General features: G+C 42.2%; 1 protein-coding gene and 1 non-coding gene across 4 annotated transcripts in view; both read left to right on the forward strand.

The window, feature by feature from the left end:
• RNF103 (ring finger protein 103) overlaps positions 1–12,963 on the forward strand; it is a 127,466-nt gene extending 114,503 nt beyond the window's left edge. For all 3 annotated transcript variants that reach the window (XM_022556039.3, XM_089922848.1, XM_022556041.3), the window contains 3 exons: positions 8,688–8,809; positions 11,970–12,084; positions 12,437–12,963. In XM_022556039.3, the coding sequence (XP_022411747.1) occupies positions 8,688–8,809; positions 11,970–12,084; positions 12,437–12,579 (380 nt within the window). In that variant the 3' untranslated portion in view covers positions 12,580–12,963. The remainder of the gene's footprint in view (positions 1–8,687; positions 8,810–11,969; positions 12,085–12,436) is intronic.
• On the forward strand, positions 4,920–5,026 carry LOC115804169 (U6 spliceosomal RNA). Its single transcript, XR_004025022.2, has one exon. It is a non-coding gene; the product is annotated as a U6 spliceosomal RNA (small nuclear RNA).
• Positions 12,964–20,263: the final 7,300 nt, after the last annotated feature.

Here is a 20,263-nt window from a genome sequence, read left to right on the forward strand (position 1 = left end):
AAAATGGTAATAGGAACATACATAACGATAATTGCCTTAAATGTAAATGGATTAAATGCTCCAACCAAAAGACAGACTGGCTGAATGGATACAAAAACAAGACCCATATATATGCTGTCTACAAAGACTCACTTCAGACCTAGAGACACGTACAGACTGAAAATGAGGGGATGGAAAAAGGTATTTCATGCAAATGGAAATCAGAAGAAAGCTGGAGTAGCAATTCTCATATCAGACAAAATAGACTTTAAAATAAAGACTTTTACAAGAAAAAAAGGACACTACATAATGATCAAGGGATCAATCCAAGAAGAAGATATAACCACTGTGAATATTTATGCACCCAGCATAGGAGCACCTCAATACATAAGGCAAATGCTAACAGCCATAAAAGGGGAAATCGACAGTAACACAGTAATAGTAGGAGATTTTAACACCCCACTTTCACCAATGGACAGATCATCCAAAATGAAAATAAATAAGGAAACACAAGCTTTAAATTACACATTAAACAAGATGGACTTAATTGATATTTATAGGACATTCTATCCAAAAACAACAGAATACACTTTCTTCTCAAGTGCTCATGGAACATTCTCCAGGATAAATCATATCTTGGGTCACAAATCAAGCCTTGGTAAATTTAAGAAAATTGAAATCGTATCAAGTATATTTTCCGACCACAGCGCTCTGATATCAGATATCAATTAGATGAAAAAAACTGTAAAAAATACAAACACATGGAGGCTAAACAATACACTACTAAATAACCAAGAGGTCACTAAAGAAATGAAAAAATACCTAGAAACAAATGACAGTGAAAACAGTATGACCCAAAACCTATGGGATGTAGCAAAAGCAGTTCTAAGAGGGAAGTTTATAGCAGTACAATCCTACCTCAAGAAACAAGTAAAATCTCAAATAAACAACCTAAAAACCTACAGCATTTAGAGAAAGAAGAACGAAAAAAACCCCAAAGTTAGCAGAAGGAAAGAAATCATAAAGATCAGATCAGAACTATATGAAAAAGAAATGAAGGAAACAATAGCAAAGATTAATAAAACTAAAACCTGGCTCTTCGAGAGATAAACAAAATTGATAAACCATTACTAGACTCATCAAGAAAAAGAGTGAGAAGACTCAAATCAGTAAAATTAGAAATGAAAAAGAAGTAACAACTGACACTGCAGAAATACAAAGGATCATGAGAGATTACTACAAGCAACTGTATGCCAATAAAATGGACAACGTGGAAGAAATGGACAAATCCTTAGAAAAGCACAACCTTCGGAGACTGAACCAGGAAGAAATGGAAAATATAAACAGACCAATCACAAGCACTGAAATTGAAACTGTGATTAAAAATCTTCCAACAAACAAATGCCTAGGATTGGATGGCTATTTCTATTAAACATTTAGAGAAGTGCTAACACCTATCCTTCTCAAACTCATCCAAAATATAGCAGAGGGAGGAACACTCCCAAACTCACTCTACGAGGCCACCATCATGCTGATACCAAAACCAGACTAAGATACTATAAAAAAAGAAAATTACAGACCAATATCTCTGATAAACATAGATGCAAAAATCCTCAACAAAATACTAGCAAACAGAATCCAAGAGCACATTAAAAGGATCATACACAGTGATCAAGTGGGTTTTATCCCAGGAATGCAAAGATTCTTCAATATACGCAAATCAATCCATGTGATACACCATATTAACAAACTGAAGGATAAAAACGATATGACGATCTCAATAGATGCAAAAAAAGCTTTCAACAAAATTCAACACCCATTTATGATAAAAACCCTCCAGAAAGTAAGCATAAAGGGAACTTACCTCAACATCATAAAGACCATATATGACAAACTCACAGCCAACAACATTCTCAATGGTGAAAAACTGAAACCATTTCCACTAAGATCAGGAACAAGACAAGGTTGCCCACTCTCACCACTATTATTCAACATAGTTTTGGAAGTTTTCACCATAGCAATCAGAGAAGAAAAAGAAATAAAAGGAATCCACATCGGCAAAGAAGAAGTAAAACTGTCACTCTTTGGAGATGACATGATAGTGTACATAGAGAATCCTAAAGATGCTACCAGAAAACTACTAGAGCTAATCAATGAATTTGGTAAGGTAGCAGGATACAAAATTAATGCACAGGTATCTCTTTCATTCCTATACACTAAAGATGAAAAATCTGAAAGAGAAATTAAGGAAACACTCCCATTTACTACTGCAACAAAAAGAATAAAATACTTAGGAATAAACCTACCTAAGGAGACAAAAGACCTGTACTCAGAAAACTATAAGACACTGATGAAAGAAATCAAAGATGACACAAACAGATGGAGAGATATACTGTGTTCTTGGATTGGAAGAACAACATTGGGAAAATGACTCCACCACCCAAAGCAATCTACAGATTCAATGCAATCCCTATCAAACTACCAGTGGCATTTTTCACAGAACTAGAACAAAAAATTTCACAATTTGAATGGAAACACAAAAGACCCCGAATAGCCAAAGCAACCTTGAGAAAGAAAAATGGAGCTGGAGAAATCAGGCTCGCTGACTTCAGACTGTACTACAAAGCTACAGTAATCAAGACAGTATGGTACTGGCACAAAAACAGAAGTATAGATCAATGGAACAGGATAGAAAGCCCAGAGATAAACCCACGCACATATGGTCACCTTATCTTTGATAAATGAGGCAAGAATATACAGTGGAGAAAACACAGCCTCTTCAACAAGCAGTGCTGGGAAAACTGGACAGCTACATGTAAAAGAATGAAATTAGAACACTCCCTAACACCATACACAAAGATAAACTCAAAATGGATTAATGACCTAAGTGTAAGGCCAGACACCATCAAACTCTTAGAGGAAAACATAGGCAGAACACTCTATGATATAAATCACAGCAAGATCCTTTTAGACCCATCTGCTAGAAAAATGGAGATAAAAACAAAAATAAACAAATGGGACCTAATGAAACTTAGAAGCTTTTGCACAGCATAGGAAACCATAAACAAGACGAAAAGACAACCCTCAGAATGGGAGAAAATATTTGCAAATGAAGCAACTGACAAAGGATTAATCTCCAAAATATACAAGCAGCTCAATATCAAAAAAACAAACAGTACAACCAGAAATGGGCAAAAGACCTAAATAGACATTTCTCCAAAGAAGACATACAGATTGCCAACAGACACATGAAAGGATGCTCAACGTCACTGATCATTAGAGAAATGCAAATCAAAACTACAATGAGGTGTCACCTCACACTGGTCAGAATGGCCATCATCAAGAAATCTACAAACAGTAAATGCTGGAGAGGGTGTGGAGAAAAGGAAACCCTTTTGCACTGTTGATGGGAATGTAAATTGATACAGCGACTATGGAGAACAGTATGGAGATTCCTTAAAAAACTAAAAATAGAACTACCATACGACCCAGCAATCCCACTACTGGGCATATACCCTGAGAAAACCATAATTCAAAAAGAGTCATGTACCACAATGTACATTACAGCACCATGTACAATAGCCAGGGCATGGAAGCAACCTAAGTGTCCATCGACCGATGAATGGGTAAAGAAGATGTGGCACATGTATGCAGTGGAATACTACTCAGCCATAAAAAGAAATGAAATTGAGTTATTTGTAGTGAGGTGGATGGATCTAGAGTCTTCATACAGTGTGAAGTAAGTCAGAAGGAGAAAAACAAATACCGTATGCTAACACATATATATGGAATCTAAAAAAAACAAATGGTTCTAATGAACCTTGGGGCAGGACAGGAATAAAGACACAGACGTAGAGAATGGACTTGAGGACACGGGGAGGGGGAAGGGTAAGCTGGGACGAAGTGGAGAGTGGCATGGACACGTATACACTACCAAATGTAAAATAGATAGCTGGTGGAAAGCAGCTGCATAGCACAGGGAGATCAGCTTGGTGCTCTGTGACCACCTAGAGGGGTGGGCTAGGGAGGGTGAGAGGGAGATGCAAGAAGGAGGGGCTAGGCGGATATATGTATACATATAGCTGATTCACTTTGTTATACAGCAGAAACTAACACACCATTGTAAAGCAATTATACTCCAATAAAGATGTTTAAAAAAAAAATAAAAGTCAAGGGCACCATGCCTAATAGACTAAACCTCTGGCAATAAAAATTTGAAAACAAAGCAAACAAAAGAATTGGGTGGTGTCACTGTTTTTTCTTTTCGCCATTCTGATGGGTGTGTAGAGCTATCTGATTGTTGTTTTAATTTGCATTTCCCTAATGGTTGATGATTAGGAACATTTTTTCATATGCTTATTTGCCATCATGTCTCTTTTGGTGAAATGACACTTGCCTACTCTGTGTATGTTTGAAATTCTTCACAATGAAATGCTAAAACATTAATCTCTTTAAATCCGCTTATGTTGTTTTTGGTTTTAGTTTCTTTTACTACATCTACTGATCTGTTTTTGTCACAAGTATGCAGTCATCCTGTGTCTGTAATTGAAAACTTGAGGAGAGCTAGTTTCTGTTGAGATCTCTCACCCTCCTTTTGCCATCTGAAATTGGTTACTGTTTTACTTATTTCTGTAAAGAAATGTTCTGGAATTTTTGTGGTCAGTACAAAAAAGGAAAAACCTATTTCTGACCTAATACTAAATAAATATGTCATTTTATGTAGGACCACTTGAGTCTTTATAAAACCACCTCAGTGCTGTTTACTATGAAGACACTAATATGTTTAATTTCTTTATCCAGTTTGAATATCATAGTTCTCTGTTGTTTTCAACCATTCATTGGTTTATTCAACAAATATTTGAGTGTCAGCTGTGTGAGGGCACAGTGCTAGGCACTGGGAATAAAATCGTGAGTCCACCTCCAAATAAAAAACAAACCTAGTGCTGTCTTGGGCAGCACAGGTACCAAAATGGGAACCTTACTGAGAAGGTCAACATGGCCTCTGCACAAGGATGACGTGCAAATTCATGAAGGGTACCGTATTTGAAGAACAAACAAAAAGGAAATCCGCCCACCAAGTCCCCACTCTCTAGAGATGTCAGGGGGCCCTGGCACTGTGCAGAGGGAGGCCCTGAAGGTGGAGGGAGCCTGGGACACTGGAGGGCCTGCAGGAGGCCTGGGCGGGGCTGCTGGGGAGGAGCTGAGCACAAAGAGCTGTAACCATGAAGCGCTTACTCATTGTGTTTCACAACCCCCTCTGTGTGACTTTGGTCTTTCTAAGTTTAAATGTCAGCTAGTTTTTATAATGCTAACTTATTAATGTTTTCTGTAGAATTTTAACCTTTTTATTTTGGAGATTCTTATTTTATTGTGAAATATATACAGCTAAAATTTTTCTGTGATCTGCCTATTCATCCCTCCCACCCTTAACCCCTGGCAACCTTTTTACTGTCTCCATAATTTTCTCTTTTCCAGAATGTCATATCGTTGGACTCATGCAGTATGTTGCCTTTTAGATTGACTTCTTTCACTTAGTAATATGCATATAAGGTTTCTCCAGGTCTTTTCATGACTTGATAGCTCATTTCTTCTTAGTGCTGAATAATATTCATTGTGTGGATGTACCACACTTCATTTATCCATTATTATTGTTCACTTACAAGCAATATCTTAGTTGCTTCCGAGTTTTGGCAATTACGAATAAAGCTGCCATAAACGTCCATGTGCAAGTTTTTGTGTGGACATAAGTTTTTAACTCCTTTGAATAGATACCAAGGAGGGCTATTGCTGGATCATATGGTAAGAGTATGTAGCCAGGACATGGAAGCAACCTAAGCATCCATTGACAGATGAATGGATGAAGAAGATGTGGCACATATATACAATGGAATATTACTCAGCCATAAAAAGAAACGAAATTGAGTTATTTGTAGTGAGGTGGTTGGACCTAGAGACTGTCATACAGAGTGAACTCAGAGAAAAACAAATACCATATGCTAACACATATTTATGGAATCTAAAAAAAAAAAGTTCTGAAGAACCTAGGGGCAGGACAGGAATAAAGACACAGACATAGAGAATGGACTTGAGGACACGGGGAGGGGGAAGGGTAAGCTGGGACGAAGTGAGAGAGTGGCATGGACATATATACACTACCAAATGTAAAACAGATAGCTAGTGGGAAGCAGCTGCAACCCATGGAGAGATCAGCTCTGTGCTTTGTGTCCACCTAGAGGGGTGGGCTAGGGAGGGAGGGAGATGCAAGAGGGAGGAGATATGGGGATATATGTATACATATAGCTGATTCACTTTGTTATACAGCAGAAACTAACACACCATTGTAAAGCAATTATACTCCAATAAAGATGTTAAAAAAAAATAGAGTATGTTTAGTTTTGTAAGGAACTGACAAACTCTCTTCCAAAGTGGCTGTACCATTTTTCATTCCCATCAGCAGTGATTGAGCGTTCCTATTGCTCCACATCCTCACCAGCATTTGGTGTTGTCAGTGTTTTGGATTTTGACCATTCTAATAGGTGTGTGCTGGTACCTTATTGTTGTTTTAATTTGCATTTCCCTAATGACATAGGATGTTGAACATCTTTTTATGTGCTTTTCTGCCATGTGTATATCTTCTTTGGTGAGTTGTCTGTTTAGGTCTTCTGCCCGTTTTTGATTGAGTTGTTCATTTTCTTATTGATGAGCTTTAAGAGTTCTTTGTATATGTTAGATAACAGTCCTTTATCAGCAATGTCTAGTGAAAATATTTTCTTCCAGCTTTTGGCTTGTCTTCTCATTCTTTTGTGGGGGTCACTATTTTTATTTATAAAATAATTTTATCTGCCACATGTGCTTTTTCCTTGTGGAATATAGAAAATACATTTTGGTCCAGTGTTTTACTTTTCTCATGTATCAGTATGTATCTTCTTGGTTTTGAGTTTTTGTCTTTTTATTTTTACTAATTCAAAAAAGTTTATTGAACACATGTCATATTCAGCCCTCTCTCTGGGATACAGACTCAGGATGTAAATTAGGATAAAACATATGCCTGTGTAGACATCAAACTTGTATCATTCAAGCAGAACTATATGGAGTTTGCTTTATTTTTTTTTAATTTTTCTATTTTTATTTTTATTTTTTTTGCGGTACACAGGCCTCACTGTTGTGGCCTCTCCTGTTGCAGAGCACAGGCTCCAGACGCACAGGCTCAGCGGTCATGGCTCACAGGCCCAGCCACTCCGCGGCATGTGGGATCTTCCCGGACCGGGGCACGAACCCGTGTCCCCTGCATCGGCAGGCGGACTCTCAACCACTGCGTCACCAGTGAAGCCCGGAATTTGCTTTATTTTTACCCCTCTTCTCTTCCTCCCATCACTTACCTTTTTACGATAATAATAGTAACTTTAACATTGTAGAATTTCTATCTTTCTTATATCATTATAATGGCATATATAATTTATTGCTTATTTCAGCCATACAGATTCTTAATACTTCTTCTCTATAATTAGACTGATCTTAATAAATAGATAAATATTTTACTTTCCCTTTTCAGTGTCAAGGAAAAAGAAGTATTCTCTGCAACTAGCAAACTTCCTTACTCCTTTAGAAAAATCACAAAGTGCTATGTATGTCAGACAGGCATTTCTCTGGTTCCTCTAGTTTCCTTGCCCCTTGTTTTCCTTAGCTTCCTGGAGTCTGGATTTATACAGAGGTGGATTGGTGGTGATTCCTGGGGTAGCTGGGGAGCCCTGTGCACCGGTTTTGGTGAACAGCTGGAAGTGAGGCATTTCTCAGAACTTTTAAGCCTCATGAAATTTCAAAACAGATTTGAAGGGTTGCCAGCTTTTATTTTGACATGTTAGAGACTTTAGGGGGAAGAAATGATCATTTGTTACTACCACAATTTCTTATAAAGAATATATAGTATGTGTATGATCTCAGACAACAGAACATTTTTTGTAACGAGGCGCTGTAGCTGCCTCACACTGACACGTACTCACGCTCATTTCCCTGTGGGCCAGCAGCAGGCCCCTCCCGGGCAGCCACCCTCCGTAGGCTGGTGTGTGGGGAGCACTGCTTGGGTTGCTTAAAGCCTCTTTTCCAGTGTGGCCCCAGCAAGGCCTGCCTAGAGCCATTCCTCCCGTGTGTGACTTGTCCTGGGGGTGACATCATTCCTAGCTGGCTTCCTTCCCTAAAGGTCAGATGCAGGCTTTCAGGCCATTCTCCAGATCAGCTGGTTGGTGTGGGTGCTCAGAGAGTTTGTACCTATCGTAGCCAAAGTAGCACACAATTTAGGAAAGTCAGTCTTGGTCCAAGGACAGCAATGTAGTCTACAGGTACATAAATAGCTTTGGGAGTCCGCCCACTATTGCTGACTTTTATTAGAATAGCTTTTGATTTGACTGTCTTTCTTTTTTTTTTTTTTTTTTTTTTTTTTTTTTTTTTGCAGTACGCAGGCCTCTCACTGCTGTGGCCTCTCCCGTTGCGGAGCACAGGCTCCAGACGCGCAGGCTCAGCGGCCATGGCTCATGGGCCCAGCCGCTCTGCGGCATGTGGGATTCCCGGACCGGGGCACAAACCCGTGTCCCCTGCATCGGCAGGCGGACTCCCAACCACTGCGCCACCAGAGGAGCCCTTGACTGTCTTTCTTTATTCCATCCTGCGTCACATTCTGTTGAGCAATCCTGACTGTTATTTTTCCCTTTCAGCGGTTTTGCGAGTGGCTGGTTCCCTGCAGAGGAGCACAGAAGTGATGAAGGCCATGCAGAGTCTTGTGAAGATCCCAGAAATCCAGGCCACCATGCGGGAGCTGTCCAAAGAGATGATGAAGGTGCCCTGGGGCCACCCTATGTCCTGTTCCAAAGCGCTAAGAGTCAGCAAGTGGCAGGGGCTATAGGGCTGGGGCTGGGCAGGAGTAGACAGGCCACTGTTGCCAGACAGAAATGATTTTGAGGACAGAGGAGCAGCTCTTAGCATTGGTTGAAACTGTCTGAGCTGAGCGTGGCAGAGGCTGGATCAGATTGCCAGGGTGTTCCTTAGAAGAAGCGATAGTATACCCAGAGCTCTAGGGGAGGTGGGAGACCCGGGAAGCAACTGCGTGGGATTCGGCAACCCAGGATTTATGGGTTCTGACATGAACAAGGAAACTGAAAGAAACCCGGGTTTCTCTGTTTGTCCCAGGGGAGTGTTGGCAAAGCTGGCAAGGGAGGTATCAAGACCAGGGACGGGCAAACTTTTTTTGTAAAGGGCTGGATAGTAAATATAGTTTCTACTTTGTGGGCCATACGTCTCTGTTGTAACTACTCAGCTCTACTTGTAGCATGAAAGCAGCCGTAGATCATGTGTAAACAAGTGGTCATGACTGTGTTCTTATAAAACTTTATTTATGAAAGTAGGCAGTGGATTGGGTTTGGGCAGCAGGCTGTCGTTGGCTGACCCCTGTCTTAGACTAGAAGAGGAAACTGAGAACCAAATAGAAAGCAGTAAACACCTAGTGCCCCGGGATCAGGGCCGGGCAGGGACCTGTCCTGGTGGCCTTCAGATGGGGGACAGGGTGTAGTTACTGAGCCCCCACCTGCCAGTGGTGCAGCACACATGCTCTCCTAGAAAGTCCTCCCAGCCACCTTGGGAGGTAGGGATTTTTTTCCCCATTTTATACAGGAGTAGGAAACTGAGTCTTCAAGTTGCCAGGTAACTTATCTGAGTGACCTTGGTAGGAGGTGACAGATCTGGGGTTGGAGCACAGATGCCTGAGCTGCCTCAGAGGACATGGTGATAAGAGGTGCCTGATCAGGTGCTGTTTCACACTTTGAACCCGTGGCCTGAGAGCCCAGACGGTACACCTCAAATTCTTGTTTGCAGCTTGTGCAGAGAAGCTGCCTCCCTTCCTCCTAGGGAATTTTATGTATGAACTTGAGTTCTAAACAGGGCATGGGAGAGGGGAACTGGAGAAGAAAATTGATAGAAAAGAAAGGCAACATAAAAAGCCCAGAGCCCAGGTCTTTGGAATGAGAAATCCTTGGGCAGTCATCAGGAGGGCACCAGGTCAGCGGGGTCTGTCCTTTACAAGTGGCGTGTGGATGTCTCATCGCCCAGGTTGTGATGCCTGTCCATCTAGAACTGGGCAACAAGGTAATTCTGAAATGACTTCAGGCCTGCTCACTCTGACTTACGTAGCCACCAGGATCTGAGGGGCGGAGTCTTTTTTTAGAATCTGGGATCTTTTCCACAAAAGTTTCTGAATACTGAGCATAGTATAGATTTGGAGGAGGGCCTGCATGTAGTAGATAGTAAATATTTCCTGAATTCATCCAAGGGTGCATGTCCAGGTGCAAACTGAAGCCTCTGGCGGGGTCCCAGCGTGTCAAGGGCAACGACATGATCTCAGTCATTCCATTTGTCCCCAGACCCTGGCCTGGCGTGTGGCACAGAGCATACATTTGACAAATGTTTGCTGGTTGGATGAATGTGTAAGTGAATGGCCACTTGTCCCTCCAGGATGTGGAGGGCTGTTAGTCAGTCTGCCCTAGGCTCTTTTAACTGGGATGGTGAGTATGTATTGAGCCTCTTTTATACTAGCCTCCAGCACTAAGATCCATTCACCCAGGCTGCAGGGCTCCACTTGTATCCTTGAATGTGAATTTGTTCCTTTTGGTTGGGAGCGAAAGGTCTGAGCATGGGCAGAATATGGAACTAGCTAGATTCATGCCATTAAGAGTCACTTGAGTGGTCTGACAGCAGAACAGGCAGGAGAGAGGGCTTGCTTTAAATCTGATACCATCAGCATGGTCGGTGAGAGTCATGCCCTGGCTGAGTGCAGGAGAGCCAGGGCTGGAGCTGCCAGATGTGACCTTGCGCTTGCATGACACTGCTCATTCGGGAAGACCGCAGGGTCTGCTTGTGTTGGCTGGTGTTGGAGAGCAGTTTTCTCGTGCCCGCAGTGGCGCTGTGCTCTTGAGAACGAAGGAGGCTGACTGTCTGGCTTCAGGCTACCAGGCACAGGGCTTCCAGTAGGGAATGTGGAAGGCACTGCCTTGTTGGGCCCCGAAACACTGTCTTATCAGTTCTCTCAGGCTTCGGTGAATTGATTGATCCTTGCCAGGACCCTGCAGACCCTGGGCCAGCAGCTATAACTTGGATGTGCTGAAGTACAGGCCTTTTCGGGGTTCCGTGGAGCCCCACCTCGCTCTTGGTATTTGTTATCATAGTGTCTACTGTGACTCCAGCCAGTTTTCATACTGTATTTCAACTCCTGCACGCATAGATTTGAAACGTCAGGGCAAATGCTTCCCGAGACAGCACCCTCTCATCTCAGCAAGTTGTTCCCCACGTGCTGCGTTACCGTCTGAGTTACTTTGTGAAGCTCTGCTGATAGAGGCACCCCGCTCCAACCTGGGTACTAAATTTGGAGAGCAATTTCCCTTTGGCTTTTTGCTTCCTCCAGAGAGGGCAGACAGCATGCGGTGTTGCCTGCAGCCAGCTGTCTGTGGCTTAGCCCTTGAAAGCGTGGACAGGACTTGGAGACACCAGAGCTCGGTTGATGCTGGGCCCATAGGGGCGCCTGCTGGGAGTGGATTTAACAGTTGCGGGGGCTTCCCTGGTGGCACAGTGGTTAAGAATCCGCCTGCCAATGCAGGGGACATGGGTTCGAGCCCTGGTCTGGGAAGATCCCACATGCCGCAGAGCAACTAAGCTCACGCGCCACAACTACTGAGCCTGCGCTCTAGAGCCCGCAAGCCATAACTGCTGAGCCCGTGTGCCACAACTACTGAGCCTGTGTGCCTAGAGCCCGTGCTGCGCAACGAGAAGCCACCGCCATGAGAAGCCCACGCACCACAACGAAGAGTAGCCCCCGCTTGCTGCAACTAGAGAAAGCCCGCGTGCAGCAATGAAGACCCAACGCAGCCAAAAATAAATAAACAAAAAATAAATAAATTTATAAAAAAGAATAAAACAGTTGTGGGAAGTGACATGGTTTATTCTGTGTTTAGGCTGGGATCATAGAAGAGATGTTAGAGGACACTTTTGAAAGCATGGATGATCAAGAAGAGATGGAAGAAGCAGCAGAAATGGAAATTGACAAAATTCTGTTTGAAATCACCGCAGGTATGACCCAAGATCCTTCCTCTTTCCCCTCTCTTTTTATGGCCGTTCTTCTTGCATCTGCAAGATTAACTAGTAGCTTTTTCTTTAGATTATAACTCCCTTCTACATTTGTTATTTTAGATTAGAACCAAAGTTCTAACAATCAGAATCCTTAGTTATTATGACTTTGATATCATTAGAAGTTGGTGTTTGCACGCATTTGTGATAGTGAGCAAAACCCCACCAAAACAGCTGTTTTATTGCCCCTTTTCTGTTTCTTGTCAAACAAGAAACAAGGTATGGAGGACAGAGAAGATGAGGGACCACTTGCTTAAGCTGATGTTTTGTTGATCTGCCTGCTGTCTCTTTACAGGGGCCTTAGGCAAAGCACCTAGTAAGGTGACCGACGCCCTCCCAGAGCCTGAACTTGCAGGAGCGATGGCTGCATCAGAAGAGGAGGAGGAGGAAGAGGCCCTGGAGGCCATGCAGTCCCGTCTGGCCACACTCCGCAGCTAGGGCCGCCCAGCCAGGCCCGCAGGCTCTCCTCCCGCCCTGTCACCGGGCGCGCACTCCTTGAAGCCTCCGCCGTTTTCTGTATCTCGCACTACACCTCTGGGTGAGGCACTGCGTTCTGGAGAACGCTCTCTGCTCGTCTCTCTTTACTCTCTGCAGAGGCTTGGGGATCTCAGTGGAACTGTTTTGAGAGGCGATGTAATAAATGCATCATTTTCAGGGGAATAAGCAGAAGTATCTTTTGGGGGATGAGGGCAAAGAAGTGTGTCTTCTCACGAAGCACTTCTGAGAATAGAGTCGATTGCCTGAATGTTGAGGACTCTGTATATTTTTTTTTTTTGTCTGTAAAACACTATATAAATGGATTTTAATAAATTTCTGCTTTAACATTTGGTCTCACTGTAGATTGTTGGGTGCAATGAACTTTCAAGGTGTTTGCTGTCCCAAATTATTTTATATGTTGGCCTTGGAAAGAGGAGGTGCTATAGCAGGGCACATGGGATTCGGAAGCTCAGCTGAAAGGGCTTCTGCTCTGTGGACCCTGTGCTCCCCAGCCTTCACAGATGTGCTGTGCGAGCTACTCTTCTGCTTTTTGTCATCTGTGTAAGCAAAAGTATGCTTGGGAATTGTGACCCCTTGTCTTGTTGGCTGGGGAACTATATCATGTGTGTCCTGAGGGGCGTGTGTGTGTCTGTAGCTTTCCTCCCTTTCCTTCCCATTGCAAGTTGCAGACAGCTGTGAGATTAGGACTCTTTCACCCTCTGATTGCCTTTCCCTGCGTTAAGCTGATTGTCTTGGATGCATGGGATATGGGCGTACATATCAGTGCTTTCTCAAAGCCAGGAGCTGACCGGTGAAAGAGGCATGGTGTGGTCATGCATTGTAAACGACTCACACATTTCTAAGTTATATTTTGAAATAATTCAGCAGTAGCAATTTATATTTGTGTGGGCCTGACAGTTTACAAAGCTGTTTAACATATGTAATCATTCAGTCTTTACAAATTAGGGAAACAGCTCAGCTTGCTGAAGTGACGTATCCTAAATCACAGTCACGAAGTGGCAGAACTGGGGTTCAACCCAGGTCCCTCTGGTCCAAGTCTTGTGTGCCCTAAACAGGTAGGAAAAAAACCCCAACCACCCTCTCCCAGGTTGGTTTTGTAGATTGTATGGAGAAACCCAAGTGTATCTGATGTGCTGCAGCGAGGGCCTTCTAGTCTCATCCTGCAAAATGGGAATCTTCAATCCAGGGGACCGTCCTATTGCTCTGGATTTCATCTTTAGGATACAGTTTGTTATTTAAGTAAACATTATTCTTCAGAGAAGTTTTAGGTTCAGAGCACAACTGAGCAGAAAATAGAGTTCCCATGTACACCTCTGGCCCTGACACGGGCACCATCTCCCACTTGTATGTACTGACATCTCACACCCCGCAAGTACATTTACTCCTGGAATCATACAGTACGTAGCCCTTTCACATTGGCTTCTCACACTTAGTAATATGCATGTAAGTTTCCTCCATGTCTTTTCATGGCTTGACAGGCCATTTCTTTTTAGTGCTAAATAATGTTCCACTGTCCGCATGTACCACACGATCCACTCACCTACGGAAGGACGTCTTGGTTGCTTCAGAGTTTTGGCAATTATGAGTAAAGCCATAAATGTCTGTGTGCAGGTCTTTGTGTAGACATGCATTTCAACTATTTAGGTGAATACCAAGGAGCACAGTTGCTGGATCTTATGGTAAGAGTATGTCTAGTTTTGCAAAAAACTGACAGTCTTGCTGAGTGGCTGTACCGTTTTGCATTCCCGCCAGCAATGATGAGCGTTCCGGTTGCTCCACACCCTCACGAGCATTTGGTGGTGGTTTTGGATTTTGACTATATCCTAATAAGCGTGTAACGGTATCTCGTTTTAATTTGCATTTCCCTGATGATATATGATGTTGGACATCTCTTTATGTGCTTTTCTGCCATATGTATATATTCTTTGGTGAGGTATCTGTTTAGAACTTTTGCCCATTTTTAATTGGGTTGTTTCTTATTGCTGAGTTTTAAGACTTCTTTGTATACTGTGGATAATAGTGCTTTATCAGAAATACATTTTGCAAACATTTCCTCCCAATCTGTGGTTTGTTTTCTCATTCTCTTCACATTGTTTTTCACAGAGCAGTTTTTAGTATTAATGAAGTCCGCCTTAGCAATTATTTATTTCATGGTAGTGCCTTTGATATTGGATCTTAAAGTCACTGCCATACCCAAGGTCACCTGGAGTTTCTATGTTATTTTGTTAGTAGTCTTATAGTTTTGCATTTTACATTCAGGTCTGTGATCTGTATTAATTCTTGTAAAGCATGTAACGTCTGTGTCTAGATTGATTTCTTTGCATGTGGATGTCCAGTTATTCCAGCACCATTTGTTGAAAAGACTGTCTTTGCTACAGTATACTGCCCTCACTGCTTCATCAGAGATCTATAGCTGACTATATTTATGTGGGCCTATTTTGGGGCTCTCTATTCTGTTCCATTGATGTATTTGCTTATTTTTTTGCCAGTACCAAATTGTCTTGATTACTGTAGCTTAATAGTAAGTCTCGAAGTCAGGTAGCATCAGTCCTCCAACTTTGTTCTTCTCCAATAGTGTTGTCTATTCTGGGTCTCTTGCCTCTCTATATAAACTTCAGAATTCATCTGTCAATATCCACAAAACTTGCTGGGATTCTGACTGGGACTGCTTTGAATCTGTAAGTCAAGTTGAGAGGAACTGACATAGTGACAGGATATAGTTTTATGATCGCATTTATCTGGCTAATTTATTCACAGAACGATTTTGGAATTAAGGAATGCTCATAACCCCTGAGCATTTTTGTCCTTATGTGGATAACCAGTGTTTATCCAGGTGCATGGATGGGCAGAATAATGACAAGCACTCTTTCCACCATTCAGATAAAATCATCTCAATGTAGGGTTGGTTTGTTTGAATTGTTTAAGAGGTCCTGAGTTTTCCATTCCTGTTTTCAGGCTGAGGAAGGAGCATTCTTGGCTCGTTATCAGGCCGCATCTTCCATTTTCCCTCAATACTCTGTTGGGTATCAGTGGAAACAAGGTGAGTCAGATACTCTTCTGGCCCTGGAAAGGTCTGCAATCCGGAAAGGGAAACCATGGTATCAACGCCTGCAATAAAAGTTTTCCTCTAAACCTCAGGCCCTTGATTTAGGTCCAGCACAGCACCAGCTCCCACTCTCCCCACCCCATCCCCAGATGAATCTGCTTGGTGCCCAAAAAAACCCAATTTAAAGGGTTGCATTCCAGAATAGCATTCCACACTGCCAACTCATTTGTGCTGTCTTCAGACACAGCTTACTCTTTAAAGCTCACCGTCAGCTTATGGTGATCACCCAGCAGCTCGTTCTAGGTAGATGATAACTTTCCTTTCTCCGTCCCCCCCACTCTCCCCATGTCGTCTATCAAAGACACCTTCCTGAGCCCCTGCCGGTTGCACAGCTCATCTGGCCTTAGGCCCTTTGTCGTGTCATATACTTAAAGGTGTGTCTCAGAACTCCTGGAGAGAAGGGGTTATGACTCATATTTGCTCCAGAATAGTACTAGTCATGCCTGCCTCTGCACCTCCCTAAAATCCAACCCCATAGCTGTATTTATGGGAACAACTGTGAAAACTCAAAGCTTTGAAAAACTGGACAGTTTTCCTTGTCCTACCCTAGGGACAGATGCTCTTCAAATGCTATTCTGTATTACCAATAAGAAAGGCTCATAAGTGAAAATAAACTTGCGAAATGTTTGGTTGAAATAAACATAAAGCAGGTTTTTTTTTTTTAACTTTTCACAGCCTTTCCATATGCTTTTACCAATTTATTTAACCAAGCAGTTTCCTTTTGAGATACCAGAATGAACATTCCCTAGCCACTGAACCATTTCAGAAATCCAAGTCTAAACCCCAGTAGGGAAATACTTTTTCTTAAGGAAGTTCTCATTTACATATAATTAATTATAGTTTTATAATATATTTATAGAGTTGTCAGCAAAATGGAGGAGTAGACAGGTCCAAACACCCATCCTTCCAAAGAAACATTGAAAAAAGTACCAGCAACTGTCAGAACCAACTTTTTCAGAACTCTGGAAAACAAAGGTTTATAGCAACCAAGAAGATGCTGTATTAAGAAAAAAACCCTTCAGAACAGAAAGAAAGCTTTGTGGCATTTTTACTTGCCCTGGACAAACCTCTCTCGCGGCTTGGCAGCGGTCTTGAAGACGGCAGCCCACATTCTCAAATGTGAGACCCTGGTCCCTAGTCCCAGGGAAAGAGAGAAGACCTTATTCCTAAATTGTCATGTTTGCCCCAATCTAAGGGCCATCCTGAAAGACTAAAGGTGCTCATCTCTGGTTTGCCTATCTTGGAATTTATTCAGGGTGGAAAAGCAGCAAGTTTTGCTTGAAAACATGTTAAGGATTTTTTTTTTTTTTTTTTTTTTTTTTAATGTGCAGAGCCACCTGGGGCAAAAGATTACAAGAGACTGCTCAAAACCTGGGAGGAAAAGCCAGGGAGAGGATTTCTTTGGGATATTAGTGCATTCAAAAGCAATTGTGTATACTGGGGAATTTAGAAAAGCAGGACAGGAATTATGCTCAGAAAAGACCTGAAAAGACCCCAGTTTTCATCACTGCTTGACCTATAGGCTTGGTGCATTCAGAAAGTGAAGGCTGAGGCAGAATCATAAATGGTCTGGCTAAGTGTTAAGACTGTCCCAGCACAGAGCCAATCCATCGGAGATTGGAAGAGGTGTTTTTGTTTGTTTTTTAAGGTTCTGAAATTCAAGGAAATCTCTGTCAAAACATTGGCTGAACACAGCTAAGCCTTCAATAATTCAGAACAGAAAAATCCCTGGGAAGGGGGAGATTCTGATTTCCAGAATTATTCTGGAATATTGGAATGTCCAGTTTTCAACAACAACAAAATCACAAAGCATACAAAGAAAACGGAAAGTACAGCCCATTCAAAGGAAAAAAATTAAATTTACAGAAACCATCCCTGAGGAAGCCCAGATACCACACTTGCTAGACAAAGACTTTAAGCCAGCTGTCTGAGATATGCTTAAGAAGTAAAGAAAACCAGGAAAATAATATACAAACAAAATGAGAGTATCAATAAAGAGAAATAATAAAAAGGAACCACATAGAAATTCTGGAGCTGGAAGGTACAAAAACTGAAATGAAAAAAAAAAAAAACACTAAAGGGGTTCAACAGCATATTTGAGGAGGAAGAAGAAAACATAGGTAAACTTGAAGACAGAACAACTGAAATGATCCAGTCTGAGAAGCAGAAAGGAAAATGAACACCGCCCAAGGGACTTGTGGGAGACCATCAAGCTCACCAACACGTGCATTATGGGAGGACCAGAAGGATAAGAGAGTGAGAAAAAGGAGCAAAAGGAATATTTGAAGAAATAATGACTGAAAACCTCCCATATCTGAAAGATATTAATCTACATGCAAATAGCTCAACAAATTCCAAGCAAGATAAAATCAAAGGGATCCACGCTAAGACACATTATCGTCCAACTGTTGAAAAGAGACAGAGAATCTTGAAAGCAACAAAAGAGAAGCAACTCCTCATGTTCAAGGGATCCTCAATAAGATTAACATCTAACTTCTCATCGGAAACCATGGAAACCAGAGGCAGTGGGGTGACGTATTTAAGGTGCTGAAAGAAAAAACTTTCAATGAAGAATTCTACATCCAGCAAAACTATCCTTCAAGAATGAAGGAGAGGGACTTCCCTGGTGGTGCAGTGGTTAAGAATCCGCCTGCCAATGCAGGGGACACGGGTTCGATCCCTGGTCTGGGAGGATCCCACATGCCACGGAGCAACTAAGCCCGTGCACCACAACTACTGAGCCTGCGCTCTAGAGCCCGTGAACCGCAACTACTGAAGCCCACGCGCCTAGAGCCTGTGCTCTACAACAAGAGAAGCCACCGCAATGAGAAGCACGAGCACCACAACGAAGAGTAGCCCCTGCTCGCCGCAACTAGAGAAAACGTAGGCAGAACACTCTGACATAAATCGCAGCAAGATCTTTTTTGACTCACTTCCTAGAGTAATGAAAAAAAAAAAAACAAAAATAAACAAATGGGACCTAATTAAACTTAAAAGCTTTTACACAGCAAAGGAAACCATAAACAAGACGAAAAGACAACCCTCAGAATGGGAGAAAATATTTGCAAATGAAGCAACTGACAAAGGATTAATCTCCAAAATTTACAAACAGCTCATGCAGCTCAAAATCCAAAAAAAAAAACCCAATCAAAAAATGGACAGGGCTTCCCTGGTGGCGCAGTGGTTGAGTCTGCCTGCCGATGCAGGGGACACGGGTTCGTGCCCTGGTCTGGGAAGATCCCACATGCTGCAGAGCGGCTGGGCCCGTGAGCCATGGCCGCTGAGCCTGCGCGTCCGGAGCCTGTGCTCTGCAACGGGACAAACACATGAAAGGATGCTCAACATCACTAATCATTAGAGAAATGCAAATCAGAACTACAGTGAGGTATCACCTCACACCAGTCAGAATGGCCATCATCAAAAAATCTACAGACAATAAATGCTGGAGAGGATGTGGAGAAAAGGGAACCCTCTTGCACTGTTGGTGGGAATGTAAACTGATACAGCCACTATGGAGAACAGTATAGAGGTTTCTTTGAAAACTAAAACTAGAACTACCATACAACCCAGCAATCCCACTACTGGGCATATACCCTGAGAAAACCGTCATTCAAAAAGAGTCATGTACCACAATGTTCATTGCTGCTCTATTTACAATAGCCAGGACATGGAAGCAACCTAAGTGTCCATTGACAGATGAATGGATAAAGAAGATGTGGCACATATATACAATGGAATATTACTCAGCCATAAAAAGAAACGAAATTGAGTTATTTGTAGTGAGGTGGATGGACCTAGACTCTGTCATACAGAGTGAAGTAAGTCAGAGAAAAACAAATACCATATGGTAACATATATGTGGAATCTAAAGAAAAAAAATGGTTCTGAAGAACCTAGGGGCAGGACAGGAATAAAGATGCAGATGTAGAGAATGGATTTGAGGACACAGGGAAGGGGAAGGGTAAGCTGGGACGAAGTGAGAGAGTGGCACTGACATATATACACTAGCAAATGTAAAATAGATAGCTAGTGGGAAGCAGCCGCATAGCATAGGGAGATCAGCTCGGTGCCTTGTGACCACCTAGAGGGGTGGGATAGGGAGGGTGGGAGGGAGGGAGACGCAAGAGGGAAGAGATATGGGAACATATGTATATGTATAGTTGATTCACTTTGTTATAAAGCAGAAACTAACCCACCATTGTAAAGCAATTATACTCCAATAAAGATGTTAAAAACAGAAACCAACACACCATTGTAAAGCAATTATACTCCAATAAAGATGTTAAAAATTTTTTTATTTAATACGCTTAACCTACTAGGTTAGCCTGGCCTACCTTAAATGTGCTCAGAACACTTACATTAGCCCATAGTTGGGCAAAATCATCTAACACAAGCCTATTTCATAATAAAGTGTCGAATATCTCATGTAATTTATTGAATACTGTACTTGAAAGTGAAAAACAGAATGGCTGTATGGGTACTCACCAGTAATGTACCCAGCTGAAAGCACACTGGATC

Source organism: Delphinapterus leucas, chromosome 13 (genome assembly GCF_059928025.1).
Source record: "Delphinapterus leucas isolate spDelLeu-1000000601 "Yukka" chromosome 13, BTC_Dleu_Yukka2, whole genome shotgun sequence".
NCBI classification, from domain to species: domain Eukaryota; kingdom Metazoa; phylum Chordata; class Mammalia; order Artiodactyla; family Monodontidae; genus Delphinapterus; species Delphinapterus leucas.